This window comes from Archocentrus centrarchus, chromosome 21 (assembly GCF_007364275.1).
Source record: "Archocentrus centrarchus isolate MPI-CPG fArcCen1 chromosome 21, fArcCen1, whole genome shotgun sequence".
NCBI lineage: Eukaryota > Metazoa > Chordata > Actinopteri > Cichliformes > Cichlidae > Archocentrus > Archocentrus centrarchus.
Window position 1 is genome coordinate 35,384,578 of NC_044366.1, and position 27,075 is coordinate 35,411,652.

The 27,075-nt window shown below is 40.9% G+C and overlaps 1 protein-coding gene across 1 annotated transcript in view; it reads right to left on the reverse strand.

Moving 5' to 3' along the window:
- raph1a (Ras association (RalGDS/AF-6) and pleckstrin homology domains 1a) overlaps positions 1 to 27,075 on the reverse strand; it is a 104,095-nt gene that overhangs the window by 37,981 nt on the left and 39,039 nt on the right. The window contains exons 3-8 of the mRNA XM_030757623.1: positions 8,893 to 9,027; positions 8,651 to 8,759; positions 6,137 to 6,276; positions 5,808 to 6,050; positions 5,074 to 5,229; positions 3,778 to 3,954 (exon numbers count right to left, since the gene is read on the reverse strand). Of these exons, the coding sequence (XP_030613483.1) occupies positions 3,778 to 3,954; positions 5,074 to 5,229; positions 5,808 to 6,050; positions 6,137 to 6,276; positions 8,651 to 8,759; positions 8,893 to 9,027 (960 nt within the window). The remainder of the gene's footprint in view (positions 1 to 3,777; positions 3,955 to 5,073; positions 5,230 to 5,807; positions 6,051 to 6,136; positions 6,277 to 8,650; positions 8,760 to 8,892; positions 9,028 to 27,075) is intronic.

Below are 27,075 nucleotides of genomic sequence, written 5' to 3' on the forward strand. Positions count from 1 at the left end.
TATGTTTCTGCATAAGTATTTCACTACTCAAAGTTTCCAGGTTAGAATATCATGAAAAAGTTGATTCATTTTAGTAATTCCATTCAAAAAGTGAAACTTGTATATTATATTCACTCATTGCACGCAGACTGATATATTTCAAATGTTTATTTCTTTTAATTTTGATGATTATAACTGACAACTAATGAAAACCCCAAATTCAGTATCTCAGAAAATTATAATATTACTTAAGACCAATCCAAAAAAAAAGGATTTTTAGAAATGTTGGCCAACTGAAAAGTATGAGCATGTACAGCACTCAATACTTAGTTGGGGCTCCTTTTGCCTGGATTGCTGCAGCAATGTTTCGTGGCATGGAGTTGATCAGTCTGTGGCACTGCTCAGGTGTTACGAGAGCCCAGGCTGCTCTGATGTGGCCTTCAGCTAAATGGACTAGTTCTTATATACCACTTTTCTACACTGAGCACTCATTTACCCATTCATACAAACACTTCCATGAGTAACTAAGCTAAGTGCTTAGTATCTAACATTCACACACATTCATACTCTGATGCTTGCGTTGGAGAGCAACTTGGGGTTCAGTATCTTGCCCAAGGATGCTTTAGCATGCAGCCTGGAGCAGCCAGGAATTGAACTGCCGAACCAGTAGGTGACTGGCGCTACCTCCTGAGCTACAGCCACCCGCAGCTTCTGAATTGTTGGGTCTGGCATATCGCATCTTCCTCTTCACAATAGCCCATAGATTTTCTATGGGGTTAAAGGTCAGGCGAGTTTGCTGGCCAATTAAGAACAGGGATACCATGGTCCTTAAAGCAGGTACTGGTAGCTTTGGCACTGTGTGCAGGTGCCAAGTCCTGCTGGAAAATGAAATCTGCATCTCCATAAAGTTGGTCAGCAGCAGGAAGCATGAAGTGCACTAAAACTTCCTGGTAGATGGCTGCGTTGACCTTGGACCTCAGAAAACACAGTGGACCAACACCAGCAGATGACATGGCACCCCAAACCATCACTGACTGTGGAAACTTTACACTGGACCTCAAGCAATATGGATTCTGTGCCTCTCCTCTCTTCCTCCAGACTCTGGGACCTTGATTTCCAAAGGAAATGCAACATTGACTTTGATCAGAGAACATAACTTTGGAGCACTCAGCAGCAGTCCAGTCCTTTTTGTCTTTAGTCCAGGCGAGACGCTTCTGAACAGCTCTGTGAACAGCCAGCCTCTTTAGCAATGACCTTTTGTGTCTCACCCTCCTTGCGCAAGGTGTCAAAGGTCGTCTTTTGGACAACTGTCAAGTCAGCAGTCTACCCCATGATTGTGTAACCTACAGATTTAGACTGAGAGACCATTTAAATGCCTTTGCAGGTGTTTTGAGTTAATTAGCTGATTAGAGTGTGGCACCAGGTGTCTTCAATATTGAACCTTTTCACAATATTCTAATTTTCTGGGATACTGAATTTGGGGTTTTCATTAGTTGTCAGTTATAACCATCAAAATTAAAAGAAATTAAAGCCGCAAGCGGCGATGATCGGGCCCTTGCATCTGGCGCGCGTCGACCCGTGGCGCACTCGATCTGTGCTGCGCTCGGAGGCTGTTGCGGACGAGAGAGAGCAGGCTCACCCGGTTGCTGACAGCTCAGCAGGCTAGCTGTACTTCATATCGTTCGGCCGCAGAACATCTCCCACTCCCACTAGGTGGCATCGGTGAGTGCCTACTAATTAAAGTGTCACGATGCTCTATGTAATGCCTGCAGCCATCACTTAAATTGTAATGATCATAGGATGATGATTATCAGTGTACTGCTGATTTCATGTCGCCACTAGGTAGCGTTATGAGTGTGAAAAAGGCTGATAGATGGGTGTGTCCAGTCTCCCTTACTCTCCCATTAAGCCTGTGAAGTTTGGGACAGATTGGACAATGTATGTTAGAGATATGACAATTTGGTGTTCTGTAGTATATGATTAAAATCCCACATTCAGAGGGTTGCCACGGCAACACAGTTCAAGATTCTACAAAACCGTGATTAACTTTTGACAGGCTACTTGTGTAGATGATCTGGAGCCATTTTGGTGCCCTAGGAGGAGTTGATTCAAATAGCAGGTGTGAAAACCGCAAAAATTGACACCTTCAATTGAAGATGGCCGACTTCCTGTAGAGTTTTGGATATGGGTCCAAGAGACTTTTTTGTAGGTCTTAGGATGTTACTCGAGCCTGCACAATTTCAGATATGTAGATAAAAAGTAGCCCCGGGGCTGCTCAAAAAACATGCTATTTTATGACATTTCCAGGTCCCACTAGGTCGCGCTCTAACGTTTATGGACTTTATGCATATCATTGCGTTCAGGGCAGCATGCTTATCAAACCACTAAAGGTTGAGGCAGATTGGGCAATGTGGCTTTGAGTTACAGACATTTATGTGTTCATGGGGAAATGTCGAAATCAAAGTGTAAAACATGACATTTCCTGCTCCCACTAGGTGGCACTGTGACTGTCAGTACCGTAAATATTATCATATGTATGGGTTCAGGGGCGGACGATCATCCTACTGCGGAAGTTTGATCCAGATTGGATAATGCAGGTTTGAATGAGAGGCAATCAAAATTTCCTGGCAAATGATCGAAATTCACTGTGGTGTCACGGCCATGCCCTCTGGTGAAAACTCACCATTTTTGAAATTTAGATTCCCCCTGGTGTGTAGATAAGACAAAACAAATATGAAGTTGATAACATCCAAAACCTCTGAGTTATTAGAGAGAGTATAAGGGCAGGAAATGGCTAAAATCAGCCATTTGATTCAAAATGGCAGACTTCCTGTTGGGTGTAGGCCATTGGACCCTGGGATCTTTTTTGTTTGTCTGGGCATGTTACATATGTGTACCAAATTTCATACATGTACGTGAAACACAGCAGTGAGAATTGAACTAAAGGTAGCGCTATAGAGCCATTTTGAAAGGGCCATGTCTGAAACCATTAAAATACTTCAATTTTCACCAGACCTGCCATGTGTGCAAAATTTCATCAGTTTTTGAGCATGTTTAGGCCCTCAAAAAAGGAATTCATTTGCCTAAATATCCAAAGCAATTACAATAGGGCCTTCGCCCAGGTTGGGCTCAGGCCCTAATAAGCATTTGAAATCTATCAGTCTGTGTGTAATGAATGAATATAATATACAAGTTTCACTTTTTGAATGGGATTACTGAAATAAATCAACTTTTTCATGATATTCTGATTTCATGACCAGCACCTGTACTTTGATGGTGAACTGAAACTGGACTGTGATTTTTAAGTAAACTAAATTAGTAAATATTTTCTAGATAATTTTAGCCGCCTGTATGAACTTCTGATTAAATATTTTGAGTTCCTGTGCACCGCATTTGCCTTGTCCTTTGTTCTTCGATTCACATATTCTGCAACTACATGCTAGTGTGTGCCAGTCTGCTTTGCAAATGCAATTGCTGTATGATGCAAATAATAGGCTCATAAATCCGCTTGAAACAGCAGACTGCTGTAATCCCAGTCAGTGAACAGGAATTGAATAGCTGTACTTTTATCAGGGAATAGGTTTTCTCACTGTCACATTAGCTAAAGTGAGGTATATTATGGTTAGCTAAAGCAGTAGAAGGCAGTTACATGTTGCTTCAGTGCACTTCCAATGACAGAAAGAGTTTGAGAGTTTTAAACATATTTGAGCTGAGGCATACTGCATTCCCATTAATTCCCTCTGCACTGTGAGGGGGTAGCCCACACACAGCAATCACTCATTAATTCTCTTGCTGTACCTCCGTGTTGTGATGCCCTTGACTGGCTTCTTCAGCTGAGGGCATTACTGCAGACTGCTGGCCGTCCAAGTCGGAGCGGAGAACGCTGTCCAGCGAGTCCATGGAAGAAGCTGAGTTAACGGAAATCCCAGATGCTGAGGTGACAGAGGAGCGCGAGGAGTGGACAACTGAACGCACCTAAAGTGGTAAGACAAGACAGAAGAAGAAAGAGAGTGGCTCTGTCATCTTTAAACTGGGTGGACACAAATGCTGGGCAACCCAATTCAGAGATAATACATTAATAAGCTTAAAATGTTAAGATGATACGGTAAGCGACAGCATTCTGCTGTTTAACTACTAGCCAGCTGCTAGCTACTTATCTCAATGTGACAGTGAGATCATTTCCCCTGCTGACTCACAGCTCTGATGGTCTTGTCTTTGAATACTCACCCTCAATAGTATCTAGACCACTGTGCATTCAGCCAGTGGCTTTGTACTTGTACTGTTCTTAGTTTCAGAGATTTTAGTTTATTTGAAATCATTTCAATGCTACTTATTATATTGTCAGCCTCAAGGTGCTTTACATTGTAAGATAGATGCTAAAATATTATTGGAAAAACACCAATAACATGTTCCAAATCAACTGAATCAAAGCTTTTACAACAACCTGATAAGGAATTACAACAGTCTAGCTTAGAGCTAACTACATATGGGCATTTCAAGCAAAAATACTATTCATTATTCACTGGGAACTTTTTTATAGCTTGTCTGCCCACATCAGTCTGGTAATGCAAGTGTTCCACTTATATTTAGTTAATTACAGCTAGGTTCCATTAAAAAAATAAATCATGCACAAAACTGGATGTTTTTTTCTATTTTTAGCAATACTGCACAGAAAAAAGAAGGCAGTTCTAGATATTTGCTTACATTTGTACATTGAAGGACATATCCTGGTCAAAAATAACTCCTAGCAGGGTCACAGTGCTGCTAGAAGCCAAGGTAATCATCCAGAGGTATGTGGTTAGACAGCATGTTTCTAAGATTTTTATGGCTGAGCACAATAACCTCAGTTTGACACAATTCAGGAGTAGAAAATTAAGAGATCATTCCAACCTTTAGTCTTTAAGACATGCATGTAGCTTTACTCATTGATGTAAGTCATCTAGTTTCATGTGTGTGTGTGTGCATATATACAAACACAAAATATACACACATATAAAAAATGTGCTCCAGCACAGAACCCTGTGTGTATCTTAAATAGTGTGTGATTTGTTGCTGACAGTTATTATGTAGTATGAGAAGCCGGTCTGTGCTTACTTCATGCTCGCTGACTGTGCCAACTGATCCCGTGCGTCGATGCTGTCTCTGAGAGGATCCGGGCCTTCGCATCGTGGCTGATGATGTATAGGAGGAGGCTGAGCTAAGAGAGTGGGAGGAGGTCTGACGAGCAGCTTCATCCATACTGAGAGACGCCTGAAGGAGACATAAACAGAAGAAATAAAATAAAGGACAGGAGCACAGAGGATTTCAGCAGCTTCATCTGCCTTAACAGCAAGGAGGGAGGGCTTTGATGATGCAAAATTGGTGCTGTGAAAATGTCATCACTAACAGATGATGCAGGTGATCCTAGATGAATCAGCCCTTACAATTTTCACCAGCATAGTTGGGGTTGTGCAGTCTCACACTGTTACGAAACCTATCCAAGACTAGTGCTATATTACTTCAAGATTGAACATTTTATGTGTTTTACAGTATAGGCTGTTTGGAATAAGCGTGATTTCATTTCCTCCATGAAAGCACTAATTTCAACCCTGACATCTATCTAACAGGAAGAAACATACAGAAAAAACTGACCACAGTTGGGAGGAAACTTAATGTTAAACTGCAAATATTTTCTTTTTTGATAACCAGCCTCTAACTATCCTTCATCATTTCTATTTGGAAGGCCACATGCTCCGTCTGTGTTAAGTTTGTTTTTGTAATTAATTGATCAAATACACAAATGTAAATTAAAATTAAATGCAGTTTCTAGGGTGTTCTTGCAAACACACCTTCTCCAGCTGAGCTGTGATGTCATCCAGACTGAAGTTAGAAGCCAGGGCCGGCCTCCCGTGCTGCCCAGTGGGAGCTCTGATAGTGCCGGCAGGTGACGCCCTGGTACTGCTGCTGCTACTGCTAGCCCCGCTGCTGCCCCCCCCACCGCTAACACTGTTAGTACTACTTCCGGCAGCACTGCTGCTGCTTCCTGCTGGCTGCTGCCTGCTGCTGCGCCCAGCTGGAGGCTTCTGGCGAACCTGGAGAGATTAGAAAAGAAAGCATTCGTGTCTGAAGCAACATCAGTAAATCTACAATTAATCATACAAGGAATTATTGTGCATACCTTGGTATCAGTTATCCCCAGACGAGCCATGCTACCAGAGCTGCTTGGTTTGGCGTTGACAGTGCTGAGCTCCTGTTCGATGGAGCACAGGTCGGCCATGAGCGCATCAAGATCCACGTTCTCCCCTTGATTCAAGGCCTCTGCAGAGAGACAGAAGTTAGGACGTGAGACATGAAGAAACAGACAGGCTGCATTTGGAACAACCGGTCATGGCTGAGTAAGAATATTACAAAAGTCAGTGATCTTTATGGAGCAGTCACTTTTCAGTCCTTTCAAGAGTTTAAGGAAGAGACTTAAATTAAATTAGGTGAAATGGAGCACACACTGTCAGGCTATTTGAAACTGCCAAGGAGCGCACAAACAGCATCAGTCTCATATAAAATAATGGCAAAACGCTATATGGTAACTACAAATGTAATTAAAGCAGCAATGAGAGCGATGATTGGGCCCTTGCACCCAGGCACATGTTGAGGCGTGCTGCACTTGGAGGTTGCAACGGTCAGGAGCTTCACGGGGTCACATGAATGGTGTTAGCTCAGTAGGCTACTTGAATGTTGGGTCAATCAGCCACCAGATGCCTCCTGTTCCCACTAGGTGGAGTTGGCAAGAACCCACTAATTACATGTCATGATGCTGTATGTAGTGCCTGCACCCATCAATGAAAATTTAATGCTCATGGGATGATGATTATCAGTCTACTGCTGATTTCCTGTTCCCACTAGGTGATGTTATAAGTGTGATGCTATGCTGGTACACAGATGTGTCCAGACTCACACTCCCATGAAGCATGTGAAGTTCGGGACAGATTGGACAATGCATATTTGAGATGTGACAATTTGGTGTCCTGTGGAATATGATTGAAATTCGGCGTGCGGCCACAAGTACAACTTTTGATGAAAACCCAAATCCTTCACAATTTAACATCAAGTTCTTTAGACTGAACTCACCAAATATCATGTTGCTCTGACAAAATCTGTAGGAGGAGTTAGTTAAAACATAAGGCCTGAAAATGGAGCTTAATTCCTCACTGAAAAGAGGCCCAAATTTGGAGTGCTGCTACAGTAACACCTCTTGATATTCTATAAAACATTGGATATCTTTTGATGGGCCACTTGCCTAGATGACGTTGAGCAATTTTGGTCTCACTGGGCTGAATGCCCTAGGACAAGATCGTTAAAATAGGCCTGGAAATGGCAAAAAACGCTGCAAAAATGACACTTTCAATTCAAAATGGCTGACTTCCTGTTGGGTTTTGGACATTACTCCAAGAGACTTTTTTTACATGTCTCAGGATGTTACATGAGCCTGCAAAATTTCAGATACACAGAGGAAACATATCCCTGGGCCTGCTGTTTTGAAATTTTCTGGGGATTGAAATTGAAAAAAGCCCAACACTGTTTGATATTCTATAAAACCTCCGACAACTTTTGATGGCCCACTTGTCTAGGTGATGTTGAGTGATTTGGTCACAGTGGTTTGAATGCAGGCAGCATGACGGCGTGGTGGTTAGTACTGTTGCCTCTCAGTGCCAATGGTTCTAATCCACCTTGGCCAGGGCCTTTCTGTGTGGAGTCTGTATGTTCTCTCTGTGTCTGCGTGGGTTTTCTCCGGGTACTCTGGGTTCATCCCACAGTCCAAAGATATGCAGTTAGGTTAGGTTAACTGATCAAACTAAATTGTCCATAGTTGTGAATGTGAGTGTGAATAGTTGTCTGTCTCTCTGTGTTAGTCCTGTGACAGGCTGGCAACCTATATAGGGTGTACCCTGCCTCTCGCCCTATGTCAGCTATAGCAGCCCTATGGGATAGGCCCCAGCCCCCCTGCGACCCTGAACAGGATAAGAGGAAGAGACTGGATGGATGGTTTGAATGCCCTAGGAGACCAGGACTAGGAGGACTTTTTTGTATGTCTTGACATGTTACATATGTGTACCAAATTTCATACATATATGTGAAACACAGCAGTGGAAACTGAACTAAAGGTGGTGCCATTTTGAAAGGGCCATGTCTGAAACCATTAAAATATGTACCTGATGTGTGCAAAATTTCATGTGTTTTTGAGCATGTTTAGGCCCTCAAGAAAGCAATTCATTTGGGAAAATAATAAAAAGCAAGAAGGTCCATTTATGTTTCCTGCTAGAATCGAACAGTGACCTTTCACTTGCTAAGCAAGGATGTTAACCTTGGGGATGGGGCTCCTGAATGAAAATTACTGCTGGAATAGTAAAAATTAATTTTTTGGAAATCAGGAATTAAAAATACTCGGGGCTGACTGTGCAAGCCACTGCCAGAATCTATCCAGCTGTGCTTCCTTGGAGAGAGGTCTCTTTTTCCAACCGGAATATCCAAACAAAGACTCACACCTTTTACTTTTCTTTCTCATGGGGCTGCATAATCCTTTTTCGTGACTATGTTTTTAAAAACTACATCAAAACTTCAAGTACAACATAAACAGAGAGACAAAATCTGTGAAAAAGAAAATATGTGCACATTAATATGAATAAATGTGTCTGACCATTTATGTTATACATGGAGAATCTGTAGGAGAAATTGGCTATGTTGGTCTCTTGTCTGAGGGGAGCCTTCTCCTGCGGGGGGTGTTCCGGGCGACCGTCATCCAGGCTCTGGACAGCCAGGCAACAGAGAAAGGAGTGTGTTTACATGCAGCAGAATTTCTAATGGTTCATTCATAATTTTTCAGAAATTCTGTAGTAGTTGCTCTTGCAGATAAGCATGGACCGTCCATGCTCTGTGTACCTGTGTCAGTTTGTCCAGCTCTCCCAGCCAGGCACCAAACATCTTATCCAGGTCCTGGTCCTCCTTGTCACTGTCCTCCTCTTCCTCCTCCTCTTCCTCCCTGACCTCCACCTCCTCATCTGACAACTGATCCATCTGAGGAGAAGAAGAAAAACACTTAACCACTGCTGCCCTTTCAGAAAAACCTTTGATATCTTAGCTCCATCTGGTGTTCGACAGCCTATACTACACCACAGCTTCTTAAACCCGATCTGAAGCTTGATGTTTGAAAGCTGCAGTACAAATTCAGCTCAAATGAATAAATGAACAGGAATGGCAGCAGGAATCTGACTGTCAAAGAGACAAAGTCCATGTGGATTTAGTAAAGCATATAGGATGGAAATCGATGTGCTGTCTCTGAGAAGTCACTACTTTCTTTTTCAATTTTCCAGCAAATCAAGTGCAAATTAGAGGCTTCTCAGAAGACAGTTTTAGTTTGACAATCAGTCACATTTTCTTTATTAAGTCTTTACTGTCACAAGAAGTACTCCCTGCCCCAGCACACCATCAATATTCATAACCCCAAACTGATGGCTCTAAACGATTTTGGCTAGTGACCCTCTATAACCTTGCCTACAGCACGTTCTGTCAGATAACCAGTAAATAAAAAGTACAATTTGAAAAATACTGACTGCCATGAAAAGCCTCAGGAAATGCAGCACGATTTCTGCTAAGGCAATAAGACAAACATCAAACCGGTCGGTGTCATCCGTTAACAAATAAGCCATTAGACTGCTCTGTCCTTTGACCTTTAGCCTTCACTGTGTGTCAGTCTTGATATTTTTGACAATGTAGTTAAGAACAACATTTTCATAACTATAACTCCCTTAGAGACCTAAATTCCAATATTGCCACCGTCAAGTACCCCTTTGACTCTACTTACAGGAAGTGTGTAAGCAGTCTGTTCCACAGCCTTAAAATAGTCATAAATATAGTTTCTAACGAAACAATCAAAGAAGTCAGAGAGGGAAATTCAGGGCAAAGGTTAAGAGAGATTAAGTGTCTATGTACCCACACTGAGGATGAGTCAACACACTTCTGGAGGGAGTGTTGCTTTCATTAATGTGTCTTTCTCACACACGTCAATCGCAGACTTATCTAATAAATATACTTTGGCTTAAGCTGAGACAAAGACACACACAGCAGTTGTTGAATACCTTCATGTGCTGACAACCAGAACAACTTTACTCCTGTGCACGATGAAACCCAATATTTGTCTCAGTCTATTGTCCTACAACCTGGTACCCGGTATCTGGGTCCAGAAGGAAGCAACTTGAACTCCTGGTGCAGTGGATGGTCTAAATCTGCTAGGATAAGTCTTGCCTTTTTCACTGACCTCACCTTTTGTAGGTCAGTGAGGTTGCTTAGGGCTGTGCCAGCAATTTTTCCGCACACCTTTACAACTCCTAGCAGTTTATTTCTATTCTTAATATTTAAAAAACCAAACCAGCAGATGAGATTAAAAGTGATAACTGACTCAATAAAACAAGAATAAAACATTTTCATAAAAGTTGAATCCACATTAAAACCACGGAGCTTCCAATAAAAATACATCCTCTGATGGGCCTTTTTACAAAGTGAGTCTACGTGGGCTTCAAAAGTCAGCCTGTTGTCAAGGATCGTTCCCAGATATTTATACTGGTCCACGACCTCAACATTTTCCCCAGAAATAGCCTCAGGCACAATGACTGCACTGTGTTTTCTAAAATCAATGACCCAGACTCTAATGTCTTAGCACATGTGAAGTGTCTTTTTGTAAAAGATTATTTTTGATAGAAATATGGATTCATCAAAATGTGAAGCTGGAAATGAAAACAACCTTTGAGCTGCTCAAACTTGAGCGGTGCTTCAGTGACAGTACTGCAGACCTAAAGCACGCTCACGATAGAACTTTTCATTTCTTCTTCACTTTTTGATCAATAAGTCGAATCAGCTGTCTCCTCGTGCTCCTCCTGCATTCTGTATTCACTTCTCACCTCGTCCTGTTTCCTTTCCTCCAGCTCTCCACCCAGACAACCCCAGAGTCTTGCACAGGGCACAGAATGCTATTCCTGGATAGCTGCTTAGTCGTCACCCCTCTGCCCCCATTTATGAAGATACATCCAAAAAACACACACACACTAGATTAGAGAGCAGAATGTTACCCACATACAAACACACTGAAAAACACCACACACGCACACGCACGCACGCACACACACACACACACACACACACACACACACACACACACACACACACACACACACACACACACACACAAACGCATGTGAGGAGTGGTGCTACAATTAGATCCCTGTGGTTACCAAGGTCTGTCATTTAGATTGGAGGATAGGGCGAGTGTGTGTGTGTGTGTGTGTGTGTGTGTGTGTGTGTGTGTGTGTGTGTGTGTGGTTTGGGGACTGCTGAGGGACTAAAGGAGCATTGTGAAAACTCTCACAGATGCACTCTTGTACAATAATCTGCGTTTTCCATGCAGCCAAAGGTTAGACACAGTCTAACAAATCAGCCCTATTTTCTTTGTGGACAGTTTAAAAAGAGGAAAATTCACTTCCCATTGTTTCTGACTCTGAATCCATCCCAGCTCTGAAAACCGTAAACTGACAAAAGCAAGTGTCAACTTATCGTTTGAGAAAAATAAAAAGAAGGGGCCATTTCCTATTCTCTGTGAATTTATGTTTGATTTCAAATGAAAAAAATATATAATTCATTTTATATTACATGGATTTGGATTTGAACAAAAAGTACACAGACCTGCATCACTACTGTGAGGGACCAGTAATACAAATGATATACAAATGAGTTGCAAAGCACTAATTTTACCAACAAGTGTATGTCCCTCCTTTCTGAGTCATTCTGGGAACTGTAGGACAAGAAAAAAAGGCAACAAAGGACCGTGCGTCACATTTAGTGGAAATGTTTGCATTTGATAAGATCTCACTGCATGTTTTACATGATTGAGCCAATAAACTTGAAATGTTTAAAAGTTTCCGCCACATTAGTTGTTAGACCCTCGGCTTAAAACAGGAACAGTCGGTTGAAATAGAAAACAGTGCTTGTATGAATGGGTAAATGCAAACGTGTTGTATAAAGTTTCCTACAGGCAGCCTATGGACGGAATAGAATAGAATAGAATAGAATGCCTTTATTGTCATTATACAGAATGTACAATGAGACTGGAGGGCCACTCCTGTTCACAGCAAACAACCAGCAACTTTACTTGCATTTTAGAAGCTGTCGTCATAATGAAGGAGGTCTGTTTAGACCTTATAAAGAACTGTCTGCAGAAAGCATTGCATGGATACATTTAACAGTCATGTAAAAAGATTATACTGCATGATTTTACCATACAGCGCAGCTGTACATCCTCCATTCTCCAGTGTCAGAGTGCTGTCAAACCACCAGAAAGAGTCTTAAAAACAGCCCTCTGTCAAACTGTTCTCTGTCAAACAGAGCTGAGACAGCAACTCATAGTGATGGGCTATAAGTGCAGAGCGTGTGTGCGTCCAAAGTAAACAGTAATTACTCTGCTGCTGCAGCCACACTCCTCCTGTCTGTCACACTGAAACCATGCAATCATTCCCTCCCATTCTTCCTACTACTCTTTTTCCTCCTAATTTCACTCCCTCATCCATTGTTTTTCTCTCCTCCCTCTCCTCCTTCTGCTCAGTCCTTCTCCCCTTATCCTTTCCTACATCTCTGCTACATTTTAATCAAAGGGAGTGAGACAACAAAAACAGAATGTATTACTGCAGCTACTTGATTTCCTGTAGAGAAAACAGCTCCCTCGTATTTACAGAATTCCAAAGTGAAAGGACTTCAGAAATAACTCTACTGTGTAAAAGAGCTTGCTATGTTTTTCCATTTCTACATGCACAGGTGGCGCTACTGCATGATACATACACAGCTTGGCTTTTAATACGAATCAAAGCAGCAGTATCTGCACTATATCATATTTACTCCCAGTCTATAAACAGATTGTAAATGAGAGCTTCCCTAACTCTCAGTTGTCTCTAACAATCTTGGCTCAGGATGAACTGTTTATGAAAATCCGAAGGATATGATGTTATGCTCACTCTTCTGGAAACTTCAGGACTGAACAACACTAGTTAACATTAGCTTAGAAATAGAGTCGACCAGTGTCTGTGTAGGTTCTCAGTCATCCAGGTCATAGCAGTCTCAGCCTTTTGGATGAGAGGTGAAACGTCTTCAAGAAACAAAAGGAGGTCACCCTTTTTCAAGCTCCAGAGAGTCCACTACTCAATATCAGATTACTGGGTCAACACAAACTCCTCATGAAGATATACAACAGAAATCGGTGCTGCTTCAGATAGTTTTACCATTAGTGAGCAAACAAGCTAATCATCATCAGGTAGAAGAAAGTGAGTTTTATCTACTGAGGCCAGTCAGTATGAATAGGACATCAAATCATGGAGGGATTGCTTAGAATGAAATCTAACCCTGAGCTATCTTTAATAGCACAGAGTGCCCACAAACAACAGGACAGAAACTAATGAAATTATGTCAAATGATTTTATCTATCAGTAACTCATGTAACAGCACCAAGTTTATTATCCATATCTAATTTACTTACCACAGTAACAGCACACATTGCTGTGGTTAGCCTGCAAGCTGTGACTTAGCTACATGACATCTATTGATCATCTTTGCTGTCACTGATACTCAGGAACACAGCACATACACCGGCCCTCCAGCCGTTGCACAGGGTACATGACATATGGTACATATTATGGTGCAACACAATTGCGCTGGACAGTCTGGTCCATCTCACTGTTAAGTGAAGTGGTCCAACACTTCACTTAACAGCTGTGGATGTCATTAACATACTGGTCTGTCACAATGCTAGCATTTCAAATGCAGGAAATGAGTTGAACAATGCAAAGAATCACATCAATCGTAACACTGGTCTTAAGATGTCTGATGCTGTGCAAAAAAACAAAACAAAAAGCACAACTGTAAGATATGACAAATGGACAAATATGACATATTTTAAGATTCTAGTAGGCAGTGAACAACCAACCAACCAAACAAACAAACAACCAACCAAACAAACAAACAAACAAACAAACGAACAGACAACACTGTTTGAGGTAGCGCTGTGCTTCCAGTGACTTGGCTCCATATTTTCATTGCTTATTCTATGGTAAGGTAGGCTAAGGCATCTTATTTTATTTTATGTGTGTATATGTATATATGTATGTGTTTGGGCAGTATTTGTCCTCCAAGCTCAAGTCCTCTACCAGAAACCTGGGAGCTTGTGGGTCACTGCCTCGAGTGTTCCGATTACCATGGGGACCTTCCACATCCTTTCTGGCTCTTCTCTGAGCCCTTACTGTGGTAAGATTGACTTCATTGTTTGGAGGCTGCACTGCGAGACTAAATAGTATTACTGCAATGTCTGCAAATTCTGTTTTCAATTCTTCAGTCTTACCTGTGAAAGGTAATCCCATGTGATCCAGTTCCAAATGTAAAATGGTTTGAACAACTCCACGCAGCACAAGAGTGAAGCATCTCTGTCATGTTATGTTTGCCAATTTTGCCACATCCAATATTGATTCTAGATTTATTTAATCTTTTTGTATATAGTCTTTATAGTCAATTATAGTCTTATCTTTTAATGTAATTTACATAGTTTTATATTCTATTTAATTAAGTGTGAGTTCATGTGTAATACTGCCTTGGTTTATATGTGAAATATTGAGGGGCCTGAGCCTAATAATTTCATTGCTTGTAGTAATGTGTCATTGTTACCTGTACATGACAATAATAATAAACTAACTATACTAACTAGGCTTCTCCTGTTTCTGTATATGAAGTATAATTCATTTACAACTGTTGAAATTATACAATTAAAATCGCCAGTTTGGGGAGTATTTCATTTTGTCACAGTCCTACCTAGGCTGATGCAAATGTATGTTGGCATGTCAGTTCATTCTTCTGTATAAACAATGTTTAAATTGTGCCATTTTATTCAGCGCACCAAAGCATCCGCATGCTCCATTATCCAACTGGTAAAATGAAAATTAAACAAGCACAACACATACCAGAAACAGAGTTAAATATCAGGGTTAAATCATCTGGTGTCTGGAAGAGTAGAAAGATGACTGATGTAATGCTAAAGTATACTGCCCATTAACTGTAAGGTCAGTGCTATAGTTTCTATGTCTGAGTAAACAAGGGTCCACTTGGTTCTGAGTATTGTCTCTGAGCGCGAATGTCAGGCTCCTTGTGGGCATCTGCTTGCCCTCCATATTACACTATAAATGCACCAACAATGCATGAGTCCCTCAGACGAACTCTGAGTGGTCTTGGGGAAAAAAAAAATCATACTTGTGGGCTACCTGTCCACGTATCCAACAAGTGTAAATAAGACTACAGAGAGAAGAGGAAATGAAAACAAGAACAGAAAAAAGATGACAAGTGAAGACAAGAGTAAAAGAGACATGAGGAGGAGAGACAAGATGAAAGGGGACAGGTGGAGAACAGAGGAGAGGACACAAAGAGATAACTAGAAATGAGACAAGGAGGTAAGAAGGAAGAAAAGGAAATGAGGGAAGAAGTGGTGACTAGACAGTCAATAGACAAGACATGGAGGAAATCTGTGGAAAGGGAATAAAAAGTGATTCAAGGCAACAAGACAAGAGGAGAAAACAAAATGAAAGCTAGAAAGGCAACAGGAGAGAGAGATGAGGACATCAACTGAGAGGAGACAAGTTAAAAAAGGCAACGGGAAGGGACAGGAGACAGAGAACAGTTCAAATGGGAAAAAAGAAATTGAGGGGACTCTTCAAGAAAAGCAGAGTAGAAAAAAGCAGGAGTTAAAATAAAAAGACTTAAAAGAAAGGTAAAACCATTCCTCCTCCTCCTTCACTTCACCAACATCTGCTGGCTTAGTGCCCTTGAGCAACATGCTGCATCAGCTCCAGTTGTGGCAGCAAACCAGTTGTGCTGTCACAAAAACTGATCTGCTGGCACAAACACAGCAGCAACAGAAAAGCTTTTAGAGACCCTTCAAGTGCATTCAATGTGGCTCGTTCCCACGGCTCTATATCGGGACACACACAGGGAGCGTAATTAGCCCAAGGATTCACACTGTGAAATCAGTTAAAGGAGCAAGCCTGTGTGTGTGTGTGTGTGTATGTGTGTGTGAGACAGAGAGGCCTGAATGCTGCCAAGTCTGACACTAATCCTGTAGTGAAGCTCTTTCATGCATGCTGTGCTCCCCTTCATACAGCAGACATGTACAATAGGAGTCTCCATGCTGGGAGATTACTATCAGCATGTTAGCCTCAACTCAGCCATGTTTCAGACCTTGAGGTCATTGAACTGATCCAACACAAGAGCACCAAGAACTCTTTAAAATAACAGGGAAAAAGAGCCTTTAAAAATATTCAAAAATATATAAAAAATTCTTATAACCTAAATTAGAAAAAGACACATCATGTATATTTGTTCAAATTTTGATTAATGATGGACAGACAGGAATCAAATGGTAAATGGACTAGTTCTTATATAGCACTTTTCTACTCTGTCTGAGCACTCAAAGTGCTTATACAGCACGTTTTACATTTAACCCATTCACACCCATTCATGCAAGCACTTCCATGATTAACTAAGCTAAGAGTCTTTATTATCTAAAATTTACACTCCAACAGTTGCATCGGAGAGCAACTTGGGGTTAAGCATCTTGCCCAAGGATACACTGGCACGCAGCCTGGGGTAGCCAAGAATCGAATCGCCAACCTTCCAATCAGTAGGTGATCTGCTCTACTGCCTGAGCTACAGCCACCTAACAAAGCTTACAGGCTCCCATACAAGTACTAACCAGGCCCGATCCTACGTAGCTTCCGAGATCAGACAAGATCGGGCGGGTTCAGGGTGGTATGGCCGTAAGCATCAATGACTCTGCAAGGAGTTACTGGAAAGAACGGTTTAAAAAGTTGGCAAACCTGGAAATGAATATTTACGCAACTCAGTAAAGATTCTATAGCGGGTCACAAAATATTGTGACATTCAAACGTATGAATATTTTCAGCCCTACATGTCTTGTTTTTTTCCCCATCTGAAACTAACACTGACACAGAGGAGTCATTAAATTAACTAAAACTGAGATTATTTATTTATTAATAGCTCTACATTTGGCACAGCTATGACCAAGACTCATGCCAGCCAGGTTAGACTTCCTGTGATGCTTACTGTACATAAAGGTATTCACTGTTTTAAAGGCACTCCTTTGCCAGTACTTGAGTGTGAGGAATAATTTGCTGTTTTGCATTGGCAAATTGACAAATCTCTCTCTCTCTCATATTAGGTACACTTGACCAACTGCTTGTTAATGCAAATATCTAATCAACCAACATGGCAGCAGCTCAGAGAATTTGGGCATTAGACATGGTGAAGACCTGCAGAAGTTCAAACCAAGCATCAGAATGGGGAAGAAAGATGATTTAAGTGCCTTTGAATGTGGCATCATTGTTGGAGTCAGACGGACTGGTCTGAGTATTTCAGAAGCTGCTGATCTACTGGGATTTTGCCACACAACCATCTCTAGGGTTTAAACAAGGGTCTGCCCCCCCAAAAAATATATATCCAGTGAGCAGCAGCTCTCTGGGTGAAAACCACTAATGCCATTAATGCCAGAGGTCAGAGACCATACTAATTTGAACTGACAGGAAGGCAGGAGTAACTTTAATAACCACTCGCTACAACCAAGGTATGCAGAGGAGCATCTCTAAAAGCACTACACATTGAACCTTGAAGCAGATGGGCTACAGGAGCAGAAGACCACACCGGGTGCCGCTCTTTACAGCTAGCAACAGGAAAAACAAGTTAAAATTTGCACAGGCCAAAACTGGACAACAGAAGATAGGAAAAATGTTGCCTGGTCTGATGAATTTGGATTTTTGCTGGGACATTTGAATGGTAGGATCAGAATTTGGTGTAAACATGAAAGTATGGATTCATCCAGTCCACGCTGCTGGCAGTGGTGTAATGGTGTGGGGATATTTCCTTGGCAACATTTATGCCCTTTAGTACCATCAAACATCACTTAAATGCCACAGCCTACCTAAGTATTATTGTTGATCATGTCCATCCACAGACACACTCATATTTTTCCATCCATCCATTCAGGAAATATCATTAGAAAAACACACATACAATTTTTTTGCTATACAGATGATACCAACTTTATTTATCCATGAAGCCAGATGATACAAATCAACTAGTTAAACTACAGGCATGCCTTAATAATATAAAGGGCTGTATGGTACCAATTTCCTGCTTCTAAGCTGCTTTCGGCCGCTCCCTTGCCACAAGAGCCCACCACAGTGAGGAGATCTGCATGTTTTACACTGGATGTCCTTCTTAATACAACCCCAAAAGGAATCTGTGTCTCCTGCTGGAATCAAACCAGCAACTTTTCACTTGCAAAGCCAGTGTGTTAACTGCTACACCATTGGAGGCACTCCAATTTTCTACTTCTAAATTCAGATGTCATAAATAATAACAATAGCTAGGAAGTGTAACCAGTTTTGTTCCAGGTGAATTAATGCAATGGCAGCCTTTGTAGGTAAAAATATTTACTAACTTTTAGGATTTTTAAAACAATGAAAAATACTTTTTCGCTCTAACAGTTTAAGCTGGGAGCGCCATCGTGCAACTGTGTGCGTGCGTGTGCGTGCTCACCGCATCGGTCCGCAAAGTAATGGCAGCGGTCTGCCAAAAAAACCGCACTGATCCTACAGCGTAACCTGACGTGCGCCTCCGGAGAAATCAAACTACATGTCGGGTCCACACAGCCCACAAGGTTGTGATTAACCTGTTCAGTCCTTGTGCATTTCTGGCTACTTTTTGCTGCAGTGTTTGAATTTATCAGTGAGAGAATAACAATCAGGAATAATAATCAAAGCATCAATATAAGGACTCACAAATGTCAGGAAATTCCTGGAGGGAGACTGCTGAAACTATCGGAATGGATGTGAGGAAATGAAGAAAGCGGAAAAAACAGGAACACATATGTTTGCAGCCAAAAAACTGAGCATGAAGAGCGAGGACCAAAAAAAGTCCCAGCCGGCACCGCATATAAAACACCAGCACGCGACCGCAAGGTAATTAACACACACAATCCAGCTACACAACCGTAAATGGTTGGCCACTTAAGTAGATTGTGTACAGAGGCTGCAAAGCTAGCTCTCCAAGCAGCTCCAAAACAGAAGCAGCTTCATGTGGTGAGAACATCAAGATGCAGCTGGATTTGAGCTTTGACTCCTTCAAAGAGTTCAGTTTGTTTTTGTCCAACATTCGCTGTGTTCTGATGTTTTACACCACGTGTTCTGCACTGACGCTGCAGTTTGTTGTAGAGTTTATTCAGTTTTGGAGTTCATGTTTTTCTTTGTTTCTCCTTGTTGATGTTCATGTGTTTCCTTAATATTACACACATTAAACACGTAATGCTACTATTTTGTGAACAGTTGGTTGTTGAATGCAATTTTTAAACGTATCTTTTGTCGAGTTATTATTACACAATAGTCACTCTTGCACAAAGTATGAAAAACTAAAACTGATGAAAGCTAAACTAAAACTAAGCATGAAAACTAATGCTCTGAAGACTAACACACACACACACACACACACACACACACACACACACACACACATATATATATATATATATCACATTAAATATTTGGACTTCCGGACCTTGGCCTCATGAAATTTTGTCTGACTGGACCTCTTTAAATTTTATTTGAATACCCCTGTTTTAAAACAAGCCTTAGGCTGAACTTCAGACTATGAACCTTATAGCTGGCTTACCCTTACCCAAAAAATAGATCCAGGCTTGCTAAATTAGTTTATCTCTTCAACCAGCTTTAACTTTGTTATCAGTGGCTCAAAATGACACTGAAAAACCAAAAAGGTCACCATCCTGTAATTTGGAAGAAGCTCAGTAATAATGTGATTTGTTTGTTTTCTTCTCTTAGCAACATGCAAAAGGGAACAGCAGATTACATCAGCAGATTTCGTGTAAGTACACTTTGAATGTTTCAAGAGTGTAATTTTTGCATAGCAAATGTTTAGCTCATATCACACAGGAAGAATGGTGGGAGGCAGAGGAAGCAGAGGACGAGCGAGAAGCCGCCTGCTGACCCAGCAACAATGATATCACTTCCCCTGAGACCTGCAGCAAGCATTGCATCATTTCCTTATAGTTTCCCTGCTTCATATTGACACCTGCTTTTGTTTCTCAATACAAGGAAGGGAGATGAGATGAATACAGAGAAAGAGTGGGAGGTGGAGAGAGACCGAGTGCTCTGCTGCCTTTCTTTTACTTTGCCCAGCTACTCTGTGGTGCATTTTATTCAGGCTGCTGTAGACTTTCCTGCTGACTTACACTGCTATATCATATCTGATAAATTGCACACATAGTGCTGGGTCACAAAGGCAGCCATTTCCAGTTGTTTAAGTGGTTCTAAATATTACTAACTGGCCACTCTATCTGCAGGTGTACTCCCAGAGGCTGTGGCACTGAGAAGGACTCAACTCAGACACTGGCAAAAATCCCTTCACAGGAAAATAGATAAATACATTAATATATGTATGTGGTCCAAATGATGCCTCACTGTGAGTGCATATTTGAGCCCCAAGGCCAGGCCCAGCAGATCCCTAGGGAAGCTTAGCTGCAGCCGTGTAACATGATACTGATATACACGCACACGCACACGCACACATACATACACAGTGGTGTGCTCCAGATTTATGGACAGAACAAATGAGTTCTATTTTTGCTCCCAAAGAAACAAACAGGAGGCAGCAGGAAGTCCATTCTATTGTACAACTGAATGGATTAAGAGGCAGAGATGGTGTGGCACACTTGCTACTCTAAGTAACTGCCTTGCACACAAGCAGGCTGAAAGTTGGGATAATAATACATGGATAAGGAGTGGACACACAATGATGCTACAACAACCTTACTAACACTCATACAGTGAATCTTATCAAATCACTGTTTGATCACAGCTCATAAGAAAGCATATCCCAAACTGCACAAATACCTATCTTCACATTAAGACATGCACAGAAATGTTTTTGACCTTCTCCTCTCAAACAGTACTCACTCCAAACCAGAACTCTTTACTTTTGCACACTCCACTGTAAACAGAGGGAATTTCAACAATCTCTCTCTCTCTCTCTCTCTCTCTCTCTATCTCTCTATCTATCTATCTATCTATATATATATAAATAAATAAATAAAATACCACCTTTGGTAAAAGGACCTTTAGTCTTTATCTTACAGTATAAAGCACCTTGAGATGATTGTTGTTGTGATTTGGCACTATATAAATATACTTGAACTAAATTAAATGCTATATAATTAAATACTATGGTCAATCACAAGTGCTCAAAATCTGTTCACATATCTTTACTATCCTACTTTTGAGAGGTATTCTAAATGATTGTGGCTTGAAAACCTTTACCTGTTTCTTGTGAATGGCTTTGTCAACAAAACCACAAAGTCCCCACCAGTTTCTAACAGAGGAGTTCATTCATATATCAAAATATATTTATTCTTCTTCAAATGCTGATAACTAGAAAAAACATCATTGCAAATAATTGCAGACAAAAAAAAAGTACCTAAACTGAACTTGATTTACTCAAAACTGCTGTTTATGTAAATAGGGGAAAAGCAAAACTGGGAGCTGAATAGCATCAACACGAAGAAGACCTAAAAACCATAAAGGATATCAGCACACTGAGTAATACCTGAATAGTTCAAGGTCTTGGAGCCCATTTAATGCTGAATTTTTTTCTCTATCTCAAAGTACGCTGAAGTATTTAACTGTTAAAGTACGGTGGCTTTGAAGAGGATCTGAAACCTCCCCATTCATTTCAAAGGGCCCAAAAATTCATAAAAAGTTAAAATCGACAGAGAAATGGCAGCTTAAAAAGTGCCTCCATTTTGGTTTTTACAAAAAGAGGAGAAAAGCCACAACATTGGAGTCTATGGGAGATCGGAAGGGTACACCTTACACTCTGAGGCTCCCAGTTTAAATTATACGAATGGCAGAGCTTAGAAAAGACATTTTCTTAAAGAGTGCAACCATAGCTTCAATTTGAAGTATAAATTGTTTGGGTAGAACAACATTTCTGGGAGTAAAAAGAGGTGAAAGAGAAAAAAAATGCGAAAAGTAAAACAGCTGAAATTCTTCAGTGGGTGATGATGTCACCACTCTAAATGCCTCCAGTACAAACCAATACAAATTTCAGAAACTGTCTTAAAGTGCCACTGTTTGCAAATTATTAAAAATATCAACCAACCAAGTAATACCTGAATAATTCAAGGTTTAACATTTGAATTTTTTCTCTAGCTGAAAGTATGCTTAAGTACTGTTTATTATAAGGAGCGGTATGGGTTTGGCAATGTATCCATCCATCCATCCATCCATCCATTCGCTTCCGCTTATCCTGGTCAGGGTGGCGGGGGGGCTGGAGCCTATCCCAGCTGTCATAGGGCGAGAGGCAGGGTACACCCTGAACAGGTCGCCAGCCTGTCACAGGGCCAACACAGAGAGACAAACAACCTTTCACACTCACATTCACACCTATGGGCAATTTAGAATAGCCAATTAACCTAACCCCAGTAAGTGCATGTTTTTGGAATGTGGGAGGAAACCCACGCAAGCACGGGGAGAACATGCAAACTCCACACAGAGAGAGGGAGAGGCCTGGGCCAAGGTGGAATCGAACCCAGGCCTTCCAGATGGTATTCTATCTGTGAGGCAGCAGTGCTAACCACTGCGGGTTTGGCAATGTATGGAAATCTAAAATACATGGAATGTGACTGAAGCTAGAGTAGTAGTGAAATTTCACAGGGTATTTTTTTAAAAAATATTGATTTCAACAAAGACATGAATCCAAATGCAAATACATCTCAAAGTATGATGGGTTTGAAGAGGATTTGAAGATTTCTCCATTAATTTGAATGGAGCAAAAAAATTCATTAAAAAAGTTACAAACAAGAAAAATAACAGCAGGATTCTCCAGAAAAAGCTGAACATTTTGATACCAAAACAGTTTCTGTAGCACAAACTAAGTAGTTAATGGCTGAAAAAAAGGCCATGGAAGAAAATATAATAAAGATTTGGATCTCTATTATTATAATAATAATAATGTGAATGCTTAACAGCATTCAGATTAATAATGGTGATAAGGAGCACAAGAACAAAAAGGTTAGGAATAATCCTGGTGTGTAGTGGATTATTAAAGTATAATGTGCCTGTTAACCTCTGCTAGAGCTACAACTGTCTGAAAGCACAATAGAGCATTCCACACTTTTGTTCAAAAGATCAGTTTTCACAGAGGAGATTTCAATCTGGGTCTGTCCTGTCACTCCGTAATTTCATTCATTCATTTGTACTGATGCCAGTAATAATCGGTTGGTCACACTGTCAGTGTGGATGTTAGTATATAACATCCACACTATTGAGGTGACTGTAGTTGTGAATAGGGGCTATATAAATTAAATTTAATTGAACTGAATTCTCCTTCAGCACACACGTAAAAACATGCTTACATGTATGAATTTTATTAGCAGATTATTTGCTTGTTTGTGTGCTGTCTTTGTGCAAATGTGCTGTGTGAGTAGATCACAGGCAGAACTTTCTACACCTGTTGTCTAACATTTGATCATGTGATCAGTTATAGCTTCCTAATGTAATGTAAAATGTCATTATGCTCACATGCTCTCATGCATGTGAGCATAATGGCACTCTGGTACTTCATATATATTCCTGCATTTCCATCTTTCAGAAGAATTAGCAGGATGTAAGAAATAGTAAAGTCCTTATCTCCATGTCTGTCCTGTTATTTTACTGTTTTGGAAAAAGGGAACATACGTTCATTTCTAGTGCATTTGGATTCATGTCTTTGTTGAAATCAATATTTAAAAAAAAATACCCTGTGAAATTTCACTACTACTCTAGCTTCAGTCACATTCCATGTATTTTGAGATTGCCAAACCCAGACTGCTGCTTATAATACACAGAGGGACATGAGCCAGACCTTTAGAACCACACACACACACACACACACACACACACACACACACACACACACACACACACACACACACACACACACACACACACACACACACACACGAATTGTAAAAAAATTCAGTGCTAATGGTGCCAATTGTCTAATTTGACAAGACCCCCATTAGTACTAACCTGTTTCAAATTTGCTTGATTACAATTTTAACAAGATTTTACAAAACAGGCCAAGGAAGTTTTCATTAGCTTGTTAACTTTCTAGCACCATATTGTACTGGTACACAGCTAAGGGGCATTGACACAGCAAATTGTAACCAAGGGGCAACTATCAAAATGAGTCCAAACCCAATGGGTGACATCATGGAGGACCCACTTATCTTTTATACAGTTAATGTTAGCAAAATGTAGCAACCAGAGACCTTGGAATGTCAATGAATTTCAGCAACTTGCAGCAATGATTAATGTTAACAACACAAAATGGGTGGGACAATCAACTTTGAAGTATTAAATTCAAGTGCCAACCAATGGGAGCAATGGATACCACTGACTGAAATATGATGGAATGTAAACACATTAGACTTGAGGGTTACCTACGCATCCACAGCCTAGAACAGGGATCCTCAAATCCAGGCCTCGAGGGCCGGTGTCCTGCAGGTTTTAGATGTGTCCCTGATCCAACACACCTGAATCAAATGGCTGAATTACCTCCTCAGTATGCAGTCAAGTTCTCCAGAGTCCTGCTAATGACTTCTATATTTGACTCAGGTGTGTTGGATCAGGAACACATCTAAAACCTGCAGGACACTGGCCCTCGAGGCCTGGAGTTGAGGATCCTTGGCCTAGAATGTCCAAGAGTGGCTGACTGTCCATCAGAGCTCTGTTGAGCCAAGCATTCTTTTAACCTTAACTAATAATAACTTCATGAATTTATTCACAAATAAAATTTATTTTTATTTATAACATCTCACAGACCTATCATAATGTACAGCAACTTTCAGGACTACTGGCATTTATTTAGACTCTTTGGCTATGTTCACAGCGCAGCCTGAAGTGACCCAATTCCGATTTTTTGTGAAATCCGATTTTTTTGGCGTGGGCGTTCACATTTCCAAATATATGTGACTTGGATGTGATCTGTGTGTGAACAGCAGAGGAACCTGAAAGTGTCCCGCATGCGCAGTAGAGGACGCAATAACGTCACATGTAGTGAGCGCGCTCAATGTTTGCCAAAGTCACACATGTTTTCCTTCCCGCGTCCTCGTAACGGGACGCAGAATAGTGACATTTGTCGAGTATCAATGACGTGCCGGTCGGATGAATGCAACCTGGCCGTACACACTCAGGTCGCATTTGAAAAGATCGGATACGTATCTGATTTAGGACCACATATCCAAGTGGCCTGGGTCACATTTGAAAAAATCCGATCTGTGTTGTTCAGACCGAAAAAATCGGATTTGGGTCACTTCAGGCTGCAGTGTGAACGTAGCCTTTCTCTCTGACTGATCTAACTTCTTCCAAACCATCAACATGTCTATTAGACCCCATTCCTAATACTGCTCAAAGAAGTCCTACCATAATTAATGCTTTGATCTTAAATATGATCAATCTATCTCTATTAATGGACTACATACCACAGGCCTTTATGGTGGCAGGAATTAACTTGACCCAGCTGTCTTACCTGATTATAGGCCAATCTCCAATATCTCAAAGGTTCTTGAAAGAGTAGTTGTAAAACAGCTAACTGATCATCTGCAGAGGAACGGTTTATTTGAAGAGTTTCAGTCTGGTTTCAGAATTCATCACGGTACAGAAACAGCATTAGTGAAGGTTACAAATGATCTTCTTGCAGCCTCTGACAGCAGGGCTGGACTGGGACAAAAAAATCGGCCCTGGTATTTTTGGCTTAGACCGGCCCGCAACTATGTCTTAGAAGCATTTGACACTGTTTTACTCTTATTCAGTGTGGGCATACCTTTTGCTAATAATACTTTCATACTTTTTTTTTAAACTTACTTTAGTAATGCTTAAATTGCAAAGCTTTGACGTATCATTTAGTTTTTTAAAATCTGTTATTTCACCTGCTTGAGGGCTTTTAAAAACATGTTTAACCAGCACAGAGGCTACAAATTCAAACTACTGTGCAGCCTTTCAACACACCTTTAACCTAAATATCTAAAATGCTATGATGCAGCCTAAAATGGACACTTGCTGCTCATCCAACACTTCTCGGCCTTGACTGTTTGCTATTTTATCAGATTAAGGTGCCATGGCTGCCAGATTTGGGGAAGTATGCAAATGTAAATAAATATTGATACTAATCAATCGGCATTGCTCATCATGCTACTGCTATCTTCACCTACAGCAGAGTCTGCCCAAGCCTTGAAGGGGACCTAAGCAATACTTGATTTGGGGCCCCCTTCATAGCACTTCATTGTCTCCTGAACTTAATTGTTATTAATGCTGCAGGGTTAAAGTTGATTTTTTTTTTTAAGGATATATTACAGTTTCAGCCTTTTCAATTAAATTTTTCGATTCAATTACATTTTATTTATACAGTGCCAACTCACAACACACAGACATCTCAAGGCACTTTATAGTGTAAGGTAAAGACCCCACAATAATTACAGAGAAAACCCATCATTCATCCTAATCTTAAAAATAGAGAGGGTGTCTGTCTCATGAATCCAAACTAGGAGCTGGTTCCACAGAAGAGGGGCCTGAAGGCTGAAGGCTCTGCCTCCCATTCTACTCTTAGGAACCACAAGTAAGCCAGCAGTCTGAGAGCAAAGTGCTCTATTGGGGTGATACGTATTATGAGCCAATGAAAAGAAGCCAATATGGGAGAAATCTGCTCTCTCTTTCTAGTCCCTGTCAGTACTCTAGCTGCAGCATTTTGGATCAGCTGAAGGCTTTTCAGGGAGCTTTTAAGACAGCCTGATAATAATAAATTACAATAGTCCATCCTAGAAGTAACAGATGCATGAATTCGCTTTTTAGCATCAGTCTGAGACAGAAATATTAGAGTGTAGTCTACTCATTAAATTAGTGTTGTTACAAGTGTACGAATCTGGAC